At 50.1% G+C, this 12,684-nt stretch overlaps 1 protein-coding gene across 3 annotated transcripts in view; it reads left to right on the forward strand.

The window, feature by feature from the left end:
• The window catches only part of FBH1 (F-box DNA helicase 1), a 37,514-nt gene extending 25,920 nt beyond the window's left edge, over positions 1–11,594 (forward strand). For 2 of the 3 annotated variants that reach the window (XM_012188153.5, XM_004014171.6), the window contains exons 14-21: positions 2,941–3,040; positions 3,128–3,249; positions 3,674–3,749; positions 4,337–4,534; positions 5,008–5,133; positions 7,269–7,375; positions 10,526–10,657; positions 11,139–11,594. In XM_012188153.5, the coding sequence (XP_012043543.2) occupies positions 2,941–3,040; positions 3,128–3,249; positions 3,674–3,749; positions 4,337–4,534; positions 5,008–5,133; positions 7,269–7,375; positions 10,526–10,657; positions 11,139–11,309 (1,032 nt within the window). In that variant the 3' untranslated portion in view covers positions 11,310–11,594. The remainder of the gene's footprint in view (positions 1–2,940; positions 3,041–3,127; positions 3,250–3,673; positions 3,750–4,336; positions 4,535–5,007; positions 5,134–7,268; positions 7,376–10,525; positions 10,658–11,138) is intronic. The other variant, XM_042230431.2, reaches the window with a different exon arrangement.
• The last annotated feature ends 1,090 nt before the right edge of the window (positions 11,595–12,684 follow it).

Below are 12,684 nucleotides of genomic sequence, written 5' to 3' on the forward strand. Positions count from 1 at the left end.
GGCAAAGGAAAAAAGGAAAGATAGATCCATCTGAATGCAGAGTTCTGAAGAATAGCAAGGAGGGACAAGAAAGCCTAAGTAAACAATGCAAAGAAATAGAGGAAAACAATGGAATGGGAAAGACTAGAGATCTCTTCAAGAAAATTGGTGATAAAGAGGGAACATTTCTTACAAAGATGAGTACAATAAAGGACAGAAATGGTATGGACCTAACAGAAGCAGAAGAGATTAAGAGCAAGAATATACAGAACTATACAAGAAAGATCTTAATGACCCAGGTAACCATGGTGATGTGATCACTCACCTAGAGCCAGACATCCTGGAGTGCAAAGTCAAGTGGGCCTTAGGAAGCATCACTATAAACAAAGCTAGTGGAGGTGATGGAATTCCAGCTGAGCTATTTCAAATCCTAAAAGATGCTGCTGCTAAAGTGCTGCACTCAATATGCTGGCAAATTTGGAAAACTCAGCAGTGGCCACAGGACTGGAAAAGGTCAGCTTTCATTCCAATCCCAAAGAAAAGCAATGCCAAAGAATGTTTAAACTATTACACAATTGCATTCATTTCACACATTAGCAAAATAATGCTCAAAATTCTCCTAGCTAGGCTTCAACAGTACATGAACCAAGAACTTCCAGATGCTCAAGCTGGATTTAGAAAAGGCAGAGGAACCAAAGATCAAATTGCCAACATCCTATGATTGTTGGATCATAGAAAAAGCAAGAGAATTACAGAAAAACATCTGCTTCTGCGTCATTGACTATGCTAAAGCCTTTGACTGTGTGAATCACAATAAATTTGTATGGAAAATTCGTAAAGCAGTGGGAATATCAGACCACTTTACCTGCCTCCTGTGAAACCTCTATGCAAGTCAAGAAGCAACAGTTAGAACCAGACATGGAACAACAGACTGGTTCCAAATCAGGAAAGGAGTACATCAAGGCTGTATATTGTCACTCTGCTTATTTAACTTACATGCTGAGTACATTACGAAAAATGCTGGGCTAGATGAAACACAGGCTAAGATTGCTGGAAGAAATATCAGTAACCTCAGATATGCAGATGACATCACCCTATGGCAGAAAGCGAAGAACTAAAGAGTCCCTTGATGAAAATGAAATAGGAGAGTGAAAAAGCTGGCTTAAAACTCAGCATTCATAAAACAAAGATCATGGCATCCGATCCCATCACTTCATGGCAAATAGATGGGGAAACAATGGAAACAGTGACAGACTTTATTTTCTTGGGCTTTAGAATCATTGCAAATGGTGACTGCGACCATGAAATTAAAAGACACTTGATCCTTGGAAGAAAAGCTATGACCAACCTAGATAGCATGTTAAAAAGCAGAAACATTACTTTGCTGGCAAAGGTCCGCCTAGTCAAAGCTATGGTTTTTCCAGTAGTCATGTATGTATGTGAGAGCTGAACTATAAAGAAAGCTGAACGCTGAAAAATTGATGCTTTTGAACTGTGTTGTTCGAGATAACTCTTGAGAGACCCTTGGACTGCAAGGAGATCAAACCAGTCCATCCTAAAGGAAATCAGTCCTGAATATTCATTGGAAAGACTGATGCTGAAGCTGAAACTCCAATACTTTTGCCACGTGATGCAAAGAACTGACACATTGGAAAAGACCCTGATGCAGAGAAAGATTGAAGATTGGAGGAGAAGGGGACGACAGAGGACGAGATGGTTAGAAGGCCTCACTGACTCAATGGACATGAGTTTGAGCAAACTCCAGGAGACGGTGAAGGACAGGGAAGCCTGGTGTATGCATTCCATGGGGTTGCAAAGAGTCAGAAACAACTGATCAACTCTGAAGAGCACCACTTAGAATATTTCTGTAGCAGCAAAGTTCTACTTATTAAAAATCTCACTCTCTTTCGACTGTGTTCTTGCTGGCCACCCAAATATGTAGTACTTCTTTACCTCAAATTATAAATGGGTGGGAAAAGGCAGTAAACACCATGAGTTTGGGCAAAAGCACTGACTTTCCAGCTGCAGAGGTCAAGGAATTAGTGCGTTGGGCGCTGCTTCGAAGGGTAGGAAATTATTTTGCCACATGCAGTGGGCGGGGACGGGGAGGGGGCAGGAAATGCTCAGGACTTGGTGATCTTTCTCACGGCTTGTTAAGTAGAGCAGTGGTTTTATTTATTTTTTCCCGAGAAACCTTGTGCTCGGTACAGTGAGAGTAGCTGTGGGTGATGCTGTGTGTTGTGATGTCCACTTTCATCTCATCTGTGCCTTCCTCGGTGGGGCAGTGGCTCTACATGGGTGTTGAAGGAGCCTCACGGGGCAGGGAGTTGCACCCTCCCCCCTTGATCTTCTGTGTATAATTCATGTAATTTATGTTCTTTCTTCAGATGGTGTTTGGAAAGAATGAGGGATTTGCTTAAAAGGAAAATCTGCTGCTGGTCTCAGGGAACAAAGGGGCTGAGAGGGTCCTGAGAGTCCACACCCTACCTCTTTCTTCGTGGGTTGCTCTTCCTGTTTGCAGCGAAGCACAGGGCTTTATGAAAGTGTGTGGCAGAGGATTCATCTGGCTGAGAGAAGGGGCAGGAGAGGAGGGTTGGAGGCCAAGCAGGTGAGACATGAGGCGGGGGTTTCTGAGCTATGCTGGGAGCAGCGATAAGAGAGTATAGAAAATGTGGTGAAAAGATTGTCAGAGTTTGGATTCAGGGGCAAGAGATAAAGACAAAGGTCAGTCTCAGGTTTCAAGATGGGAAACGCTGTTTTGAAAGCATAGAATAGTGATGTCTGCCACTGAGGCTGCTGTTCCATGTGAGTGGCTGTGCAGGAGGGAGTTTCCAAGGACCCTCTCTAGGTTGGACGAGTCAGGAAAGTGCTGCAGGGCTTGCAGAGGCCAGGCCTCGGTGGTGGCGGCAGTGTGCTCTCATTCTTTAGCGGCTGCTAACACCATTTGTTCTGTTCTCCCAGAGTTTCCGGTTTGGTGTGGAGATAGCCTACGTGGGAGCTACCATCTTGGATGTCTGCAAGCGAGTGAGAAAGAAGACATTGGTTGGAGGCAACCATCAGAGTAAGACTGCAGTTCCTTGTGTTTGTTACACAGATGAGCTTCCCTCGTTGCCTGGATCTGCCCAGAGTTTGTGCTCTCTCCCTCAAGGTGGCATCCGGGGTGACTCGAAGGGGCAGGTGGCTCTTCTGTCCCGCACCAACGCCAACGTGTTTGACGAGGCCGTCCGGGTCACAGAGGGAGAGGTGCCTGCCCGGATTCACTTGATCGGGGTAGGAGTGTATGTCTGTCCTCCACTCTTACTTGGAAACCTCACCCACACATACAGCCAATGAAAGTGCCCCACACGCTCAGACTCATCCTGCACACAGCAGTTGGGGTGACTGTCCTGCGTCTGCGCTGGGAGACACTCCCCCCTGGCTGTTCTGCTCCAGCGAGTCCTGTAAACTAAGGCCCAGCAAGGACCGCGGACCTTTTCCCCTGCTCTCTAAAAAAAAGTGCATGCCCTTCTTGCCTGTGTGCACACACAGAAGCTCGCCGCATTTATGCTCTGGGTGCAGTTTAAGAGTTGGTTCCAAGAAGCCAGCTCATTTCAAAATCCCACCTGTACATCCTCTCTACTTTGTCTTGTTAACAACAGTAACAAAAACAAAAAGACGAAAAGAAGCCCAAAGTTTCACCAGCAAACTTTTTCAGGGGATTAAATCGTTTGGATTGGACAGAATCATTGATATTTGGACACTTCTCCAGCCAGAGGAAGAACGGAAGAAACGTGAGTACTGCCTGGCCATGTGGGGCAGGCACAGGCACCCTGGTGGGAGGTGTGCTGAGTTGCTTGATGTCTGCCCTGGAGGAGCCGATGTGCTGCTTCTGGCGGTGGCGTGGTGCCTGAGGCTGCCTGTTCTCGGAGGCGATGACAGCTCTTTCCAGGCCCTGTTCTCGGGAGTTTAGATCTCTCTCTCACACACTGGCCCCGCGGCCATCGTCTTCACTCTCTTTCTGTTCCGTCTGCCTGAGGACCTTACACGTGGTGACTTATACCTGGGCCCTGTGCGATCGTTTCTAACACTTCCATAGCACGCTTGCTTTTTCATTACTGCATTGTTTCAAATCCCCAACGAGCAGGGATCTCAAGGGCAGGGCTCTTGACCCCAAACTTGATGCACGGGTCACTGTACTGACTCACCGCGCCGCCCAGGGCAGGCTCTGGTGCCATCAGGACCCAGGTCTCCAGCTCTGAGACCATTCATTTGTCTCGTGGTCCGTTAAGAATGCGGAACTGCCACCACCGATATGGGTGCAGCTGCGTCTCATATCGGTGATATGGTTCCCCCTGACCCGCACTCATGTTCCCTCTAGGAAACCTCGTCATTAAGGACAAGTTCATCAGGAGGTGGGCGCGCAAAGAGGGCTTCAGCGGCTTCAAGCGGTACGTGACCGCGGCTGAGGACAAGGAGCTGGAAGCCAAGATCGCGGTCGTGGAGAAGTACAACATCCGCCTTCCAGAGCTGGTGGCGAGGATAGAGCGGTGCCACATAGAGGACTTGGACTTCGCAGGTGAGGACGTGGGGCGGGGGTGGCCTCTGGGCCTCTTGCCGGCGTGGACTTCACATGACCAGGGCGGCCGCACCAGCCGAGGGGAGCCGGGCTGCCTTCCTCCCGCCCCCCTCTCTTTCTGCTCTAACCCCAGCTGGAAAAAGGGGCCCCTGAGCCCCAGCTCTGCCACTGTGGCAAGCCCCTGCCCTCCCCAGGGCCTCTGTCCCCTCATGTGCAGGAAGTGGGTGGCAGGTGGTAGCCGTGAGCTCTGGACCGGACTCTGCCGTGTCCTCAGCCCCTGCAGTGAGTTTCTCATTCCCCTCATCTGTTTATTGTCTCCCTCCCTCCCTTTTCTTTTGTTTCCAAACTGAGGTTCCCTCTTCTGCAGAGCTACACCCGGGTGAGAAAACGCAGTTAGGGCAGCCTACACCTTCTCCCCTCCCCTCTCTCCCCCTGCCTGCCCCGGCTGACGGTTGGCTGTGTTTCTGCTGCAGAGTACATCTTGGGCACCGTGCACAAGGCCAAGGGCCTGGAGTTTGACACCGTGCACGTCCTGGACGATTTTGTGAAAGTGCCCTGTGCCAGGCACAACCTCGCGCAGCTGCCCCACTTCAGAGTCGGTGAGCAGACAGTCTTCCTTGTGGGGCTGCCTTGCTTTTTCTGGGATGGTGTGGCCTCTTGGAAGGATCCTCCTAGAACAGAAAGGTCCTCCTGGTCCTAAATGTATTATTCCTAGACTGTGGTTTTTAGAAAAACTGAGCTTCCAGGGCCTACCTCTGTCAGGCTTCTCCAAGGGCAGGTGGGTTTATCGTGTCTTGATTTTTCCCCATCAGACAGAAGCTCTAAATCATAGTTTACCTACCCATCAGGATGTATTTTTCTGTAATTTTTTTTTTTTTAATTAAAGAGGCCTGAGAATCTTAAAAGGCATCAGTGTACACTATCATTTGTCTTCTTTTGTATCAGTTTATACTTGAGGCTACCTGTTAAACTCTAAGCATCAGTGCTGTTGGTTTGGGGTTTAAGTCTTAGAATGAAACCATTTGAAGTCTTCCTATAAACAGACAAAATCTCTCTTAGTCATGGGTCAAAATTTGGGTTATAGCCTGCATGGGCAAGCCTGAAATAGAAATACTAAAAATTCCTTAACCTCTGACAAATATATTCCTAAAACAAGAGGAAGACATAGTGTTGAGCATACGTTGCCTTGGAGCAGGGAGACACAGGGGCCATAGTGACACCAGCTGCTCTGTCTTGAAGAAGTGAAGTTTATTTACTAATGCGGTAGAGTGTGGCCTCATGCAGCCCCTCCCAGATTGTCCCTGTGCCTTACGGTTACTGCCGCACTCTTAGCAGTCCTGCGCTCTCACTGGCTGGTGCCACAGGGTCCCCTCCCACAGACAGCCGGCGGTCAGGGAGCGACTTTTAGCGGTCCGTTCAGCCAGCTGTCAGCGGAGTGGTGGTCATTAGGAGAGTGAGGTGAGAGGCGGAGCCTCGCTTTCTCCCTGGGGCCCTTCAGCTCACCCAGCCCTGGACCAGCACGTGAGCCGGGGGCCCAGGGAACAGGCTGGGGGCCTTGTCCTGCAGGGCTCCAGAGCCTTCACCAGGACTGCACCCTGGCTGGGCCCACGCCTTGAAGTGGTGACCCGGTCCCTGATCCCCGCCTCTGAGACCTCACGGCAGCAGCCGTCTGCATGTGTCACAGTCTGTGGGGCCTGCCCCCACCGTACCAGCAGCCTGCAGGGCCTGAGGGCCGTTAGGGCCTGGGTGCCTGGTTCCCTCAGTGATGACAGACACACAGGGTCTGGAGGCCTGGCCGTGAGGGAGCCGCCAGCTGAGATCTGCCTCCCCTCAGCCAGGACCGGACCTCAGGGGGTGACGGGTGTGCCTGGGGACCGTGTCCTTTCTTATCAGAACAGAGCATAATATTCACTTGGTGGAGGTTTACAGGAGCATCGTTCCCTGACCGTGACCTGACCTCAGGAACACAGGCTCTGCCACCAAAATGTTGGCAACAGCTCACTCATCCCTCCCTCCCCTGCCCTAGAAAAGGGCTTTGCTGAGAGCTCTCGAGGAGTTTGGGCTGTTTTAGGGCACAAGCCATCCAACTCTTTGCAGGGCCCTGCATTAAACTCTTCTCTGCTCCAAAGTTCAGTGTTGTGGTGTTTGGCCTCATCCTGTGCCCACCCTTCTAGGGGGGATGGCACAGCTCCTCATGTGTTCCCAGACCCCCACCCGTTGTGGAGGGCTCCCGTGTGCAGGCACTGACAGGGCGGAGATCGCGCGAGCCCATCCAGACTGGCTGAGGGAGAGGGACGGTGTTTAGAGGGAAGAGCATAGCCCCCGAGGCAGGAGGCGCAGGTGCCCCGGGACCCTTGTGTGGCTGTGGCTGAGGCCTGTCTGTCCAGGGACTTCACCTCCATCAGCCTGATTTCTGCCAGCCTCCTGGTTGCCATGACGATGCTCCAGGCACGTCACTGCTGACCATGCACCAGGCGCTGGGTGACCAGTGAACAAGCCCCCAGGACTTGCCAGAGGCAGCACAAACAAGCACTCAAGGTCCTGTGTCCCTTGTCTTGTAAGGTTTTGTTTGTTTCTGGAGTTGGTGTTTGTAGGAAAGCTTCATTTATGAAGCCAGCAGATCTTTATGGATTTTTGTGGGGTAGGTGGGGAGTAGTAAATGTTTCGATGAAAACATAAATTTTTGTAAGCAGGCTTGTGTGTTGATATATTTTTTTCCCTTTTCTTTCTTTAGAGTCATTTTCTGAGGATGAGTGGAATTTACTGTATGTAGCAGTAACTCGTGCCAAAAAGCGGCTCATCATGACCAGATCTCTGGAGAACATTTTGACTTTGGCTGGGGTAAGCACAGACCGTTGTTTGCTGACTCCTGATTTATAGATAAGCCTGGCTTTTCTTAGTCTAAACCAGTACCCCAGAGAGTGAAATAAGAGAGTAAATTTTATGTACAAATAAACTACCTGTTGTGTGAGTTTCTGCATGAACTTTGATCTTATGTATTCTTAGAACCTGCAGCGTGGTTTTCTTGTAGAACCTGCGTTACGGTAGTGGTTAGATCTGTAACAGAAGCAAATTATCACATTGGCAATTGATAACAGATGGCTTGTAGAGTAGTGATACCATTTCACAACATGGGTTACATGAGGAAATCTGAGACATTTTAATGTTGAGACAATGATATATTGCAGTCCTATGTCTGTGTATGTTTGGAGTCCATGTCTCTGAAACACCGGGGACTTTTCTTTCATATCCACAGCCCCTGTTATTGTCTCAAAATTTATGGTGATTCCACATGGCCTCTACCACTCGATCCATAATCATACCTTTATGATTATCTCAGAAATGTCTTTTTGCGGTTGATTTGTTCAGATCAGGACCCAGATAGACATTTGGTTATTAGATCTGTTAAACTTCTTTATTTAGAGCAGCCCAGCACCCCTCCCTCATCCCTGACACTTCTGACTGTCTGTGGAAACTGCATCAATTGTTCCCCGGAGCGTCCCCTCTTTTCTGTTTGCTCTGCGGTCGCCTGCCCTGGGTCGCCATCACGGGAAGTCACCTGAGGGGGGTGACTGGGCTGGGGTCTAACTGTTCTGGCAGGAACCCTCTACGGTGCGGGGGCAGCAGGCTTCTTTCTTTGCTGTATCCCATCAAGAGGCAGCGGTTTCAGATTCTCTGCCTCTTAGTGATGCTCAGACTATTCACCTCTTTAGCAGACAGAGCTAGGAAGTCCATATTTTTGACACTGATCATTTCACCCCAGTTTTTAATTTAAGCTTCTTGTTAAATGCAACACAGATACATAAAATAGACACACAGGTGCAACGAGCAGGAGGTGGGCTGCCCTCTGACTGCACCGTTGGGAGCTGGTGGCCAATTGCACTTGGAACCCTCGTCACTTGTGGTTCTCCAGCTCAGTCCTTAAGGATTTTTACTTCTTTACACATTACACAGTTTACTTTCTTTTACATTTGAATCTTTTCTCTTATACTGAAAATCTTGGTTCAGAACCGTATTTATTAATTGCTTATTTATATTATTCTGGGTGTAAAATTTTTCAAGTAGTACCAATATTACTGTTGACAGAATACTGTGTGGAATTAAAGATTTCCTAACAGCTCTGTCTCTCAATATTCTGCTGAAGATGTGTAGTCAGAGTACAGTGTTTTGAAGTACCATGCTTGAAATGAGTCTTTTCCCCTCTGTGTGACTTGATCACCAGTTTAAGTGCAGGTAGACGTATTTGTTTATCTGCAGCCCCTACAAGGATTGCTGTCCTTTTTCATTATCTTTTTTGAATGTATAAAACTTACGTTTCTGTAATCAGAACTTTGTAACGGTGTCCTTTGAGAAGTCTTGTTCCCTCCCTATCTCCTGTGGACTCTCTCTCCTTCCATCATGATAGCTAGTTTTTAAAAATTAGTTTTTGATATTTTCTTTTGCAGATATTGACAAATATGTATAGATGTATTTTTCTATTTTCCATGAAAGGTAGCATTCTGTAATATTCTATACCTCACTTTTTATCAGTTTCTAAAGCTTTTTCTCCTCCTTTTTACAGCTAAGTAGCATTCACTGCATCCATCTGACATGATTTATATAGTTCTCACCCATGGATATTGGATTTTCTCCAGTCTTTCGCTTTTAATACTTTTGCCACCAGGCATGATCTTAGGCACAAGTCATTTTCTGTTTTAGCTAATGCATCTTGGGGATACAATTCTACAGTCAAAGTTTCGGGGTAAAGGATAATGAATGTATCACTTTTCTAGGTATTACCATATTCATCATGGGAATTGTATGTCTTGGAGTCCCACAGTTTTGTGTTAGAGTCTAACAGACTTTTTAAAGCTAACTGGAAGCATGTCAGTTGCTCATGCACACATTTTATGGGGGGAGAGCTTTCTCCAAGGAGAAAAGAACACAGACTCTGGAGAAGTACTTCCTTCTCACTAAGGCTGGTTAGGAGACATCTGTTGGTCCAGGGGCTAGCACAGCCCGTTTGTATAACCAGATGATTCTTAGTCTGAAGGACCTTGCATGAGGGAAGGACTTCTGCTTTTTCTCTGTTGTGGCTTATGACTCCATCTGGGAGCATCCTGTTTCAGACGTGGTGAAGTCCACCCTGGTCAGCAGTTAGTTGTTCGTACACACTGGCAGGAACATGAGCATTTGTAGATTTTCTTTTCTTTCCTGTAGCAGGTAGGCAGACCCTGAAAGACAGAAAAACTACATAAATCAGAACTGTAGACCTGGATTTGGGGCGGGGGGGGAATTGGATAAATAGCTAGTTGTAATTCAGAAAAACCTATGAAATCATCCTTGCTTTGTCGGCAAGCATTGGAGGTCTTTCTGGTACGCCAGCCCTGGTTGCCCTCCTCTGCGGTGGCAGCACACCACACCCTGGTGCCTGTTCTCGGGGCGTCTCCCATCTGGGAGGGCTCTGGCATTTGACACGGTGTCCACTGTGTGCAGACGACGCGCGCCTGGCACACACTATTGTGCGTCTTCCTCCAGCAGCCAGCTGACCTGGGTGCTGGGTCCGTGCCTTTTGCAGGTAGAGCAGCAGAGGCTCAGAGCTCGCGCACGGGAACAGCCAGGGGCTTGGGGAAGTGGGCATGCACAGGTGTTTGAAGCTCACTGGGCTGTGAAGAGAACATGCAGATCATGTTTAATGTCGCAGAGGCAGGTCAGCCTCAGATAAAATCCAGAAGGAGTCCTAAAATATTATAGCCAATAGTGTCACATGTTTGTCCATTAAACCTTTTTTTTAAACCAGTCCTTTTAGTAAGAATGCAGCTGGACTGGGTCCCGCCATGCATGTTCTTTCGGAGTTGGTGTTACGCACAGGGAAAAGGCAGAGAAACAAGGGAAGCTGCTGTGGTCCGTGCTTTTCTTATCTTGGGACTCATATGATGGCCTAGAGTGTTGGACGTCCAGGTGGAAAATTGCAGGGGCACTGCAGTGACACCCTTGCTCTCTCCTTCCCAGGAATACTTCTTGCAGGCAGAGCTGACGAGTAACGTGCTGAAGACAGGCGTGGTGCGCTGCTGTGTGGGCCAGTGCAGCAACGCCATCCCTGTGGACGCCGTGCTCACCATGCGCAAGCTGCCCATCACCTACGTATGTGTCTTGGCCGCTGCCTCTGCCCTTCTCAGCGTTTAGCTCAGTCATCCGAGCTTTATCGCCAGGCAGCTGTGAGCCTGTCTGGGCCGTGGGTGAGGGAGGTGAAGGGGAAGCTTGTCTAATCCTTCCATGAGGAGGTCTGGAGGTGCGCTGTGGACCTCAGCGTCACAGACACTGGACCCCGTGGGGCCAAGCCAGGTGGCAGTCTGGGAGGCAGGCTGGTGCAGACACTCAGGTGAGGACTGTTTCCTGGGGGCCCGGCTAGCTTTTTCCTGGCTTTTTCATCTCGTGCCTTAATATGCCCTGGGAACTTGATAAAGCAGAGTGCACGCTGGATGCTTTGCTGGAGGAGATGTGACCTCAGGGCCACACAGTCTGAAAGCCTCAGAGTCTGATGGAGAGGGGGTCACACTTATTGGTGGAAAACGCTTGTCCTCCAGCTGTCCCCCTCCCCTCCTTTCCTTATCCCCCCCTGCAGAGCAACAGGAAGGAGAACAAGGGTGGGTACCTGTGCCACTCGTGTGTGGAGCAGCGCATCGGGCCGCTGGCCTTCCTGACCGCCTCCCCTGAGCAGGTGCGCGCCATGGACCGCACGGTGGAGAACGTCGTGCTGCCCCGGCATGAGGCCCTGCTCTTCCTCGTCTTCTGAGCGCTGGGATGCCTGGGGGCTCCTGCCCCTGCAGACGGCGGCATGTGGGGCTCCCTCCCTGAGGCCAGACTCGCTCACAGAGCATTTTCCAAGGGTGATGACGGCAGCCAGAGTTGGACCTGCTCTGTCTTCACCCCCGGAGGTAGCCAGACCCTGCCGCCCCTCCTCCACGGCAGTGGGCCAGGAACGCGGGGGATGGCCTTTTGATAAAGAAAAAAAAAAACATTTTATGTATTTAAACTTTTATTACAAGGTCTCAATTAAACAGGCATTGTAGCACTGGCATTCCACTGTGTGAGGCCCCTGCCTTCACCCCCGCTGTTTCTGGACTTTCCGTTTCTCCACTTACTGTTGTCAAAGCTCTGTGACTCTTCATATCACACACTGAACAGAGTAGGAGGCTTTATGTCCAGGGACAGTTGACACATCAGAAACAAGATGTTTCATGCTCTGGGGAGCCGGGCACCTGTGAGACCCAGGGTGCGCCCTTTCATCATGGGGCTCACAGCCTGAACAGGGAGGCACTCGACACACAAGTGCACAGTGACCATAGCTAGATGTCTCGCGTCCCTGCAGGTGGAGCAGAAGACCAGAGCGTGAGGGTGGGGCGAGGCCGGCCAGCCACCACGCTGGACACAGGCAGTTGGTTCCTGGTTGGGTGCTGGGGGGGTGCCAGTAACACAGCTGTTCTCACAGAGGCGTGGCTTGGCCGGTGTTTGCACGTTTTCGCCATGCAGCACATCAGGGACGCAGACGGCAGGTGGGGCACTGCCGGAGCTCCCCGGCTCTGGTGTCTGAGCCTAGGCCGCTGAGTGGGGAGCAGGCTTCCTGCCTTGAGCAGCTCCACTCATCTCTCCCACATTGGGCCTCTAGTGGAGCTTAGTGAGCGAGCAGGCCGGTGAGGAAAGCAAGGGTGCTGGCGGATGGGGTGGCTGTGTGGAGAGGGTGAGGGCTGTGTTAACATCTGCACGGGGAGGAGGATTCACGCGGTGGGCCCTGAGCACAGCTGGGGCGGACTTCCTCACCCCCCTGCTGTCCTCCTGGCCCAGCCTCACTTGGTGCTCCTGGATCACTCGGAACAAAGCAGCAAGCAGGAGGGAGTGGTTTGGATTTGCAGGGCACAGTGTTCAGAGTCTTTCAGTAGAAGAATTTGGGGAGGGGATGGCTAGAGAGGGCCCCACAAACACATTTTCTCAAAGTCTGGTTTTGCTCACTGGAGAAGAAGGCGCTTGCGATTGTTGAAGAAGTATATCCTAGGCTTCCACTGAGCACCTGTTGGGCAGGCATTCCATGTCTGGAATCACATGCAGTCCTGACTCGGAGAGGGCAGTCAGGACTGTGATGCTGTGGCGGGGGTGGGTTAGAAGAGGGCGTC

The sequence above is a fragment of the Ovis aries genome, chromosome 13 (assembly GCF_016772045.2).
Source record: "Ovis aries strain OAR_USU_Benz2616 breed Rambouillet chromosome 13, ARS-UI_Ramb_v3.0, whole genome shotgun sequence".
Lineage (NCBI taxonomy): Eukaryota > Metazoa > Chordata > Mammalia > Artiodactyla > Bovidae > Ovis > Ovis aries.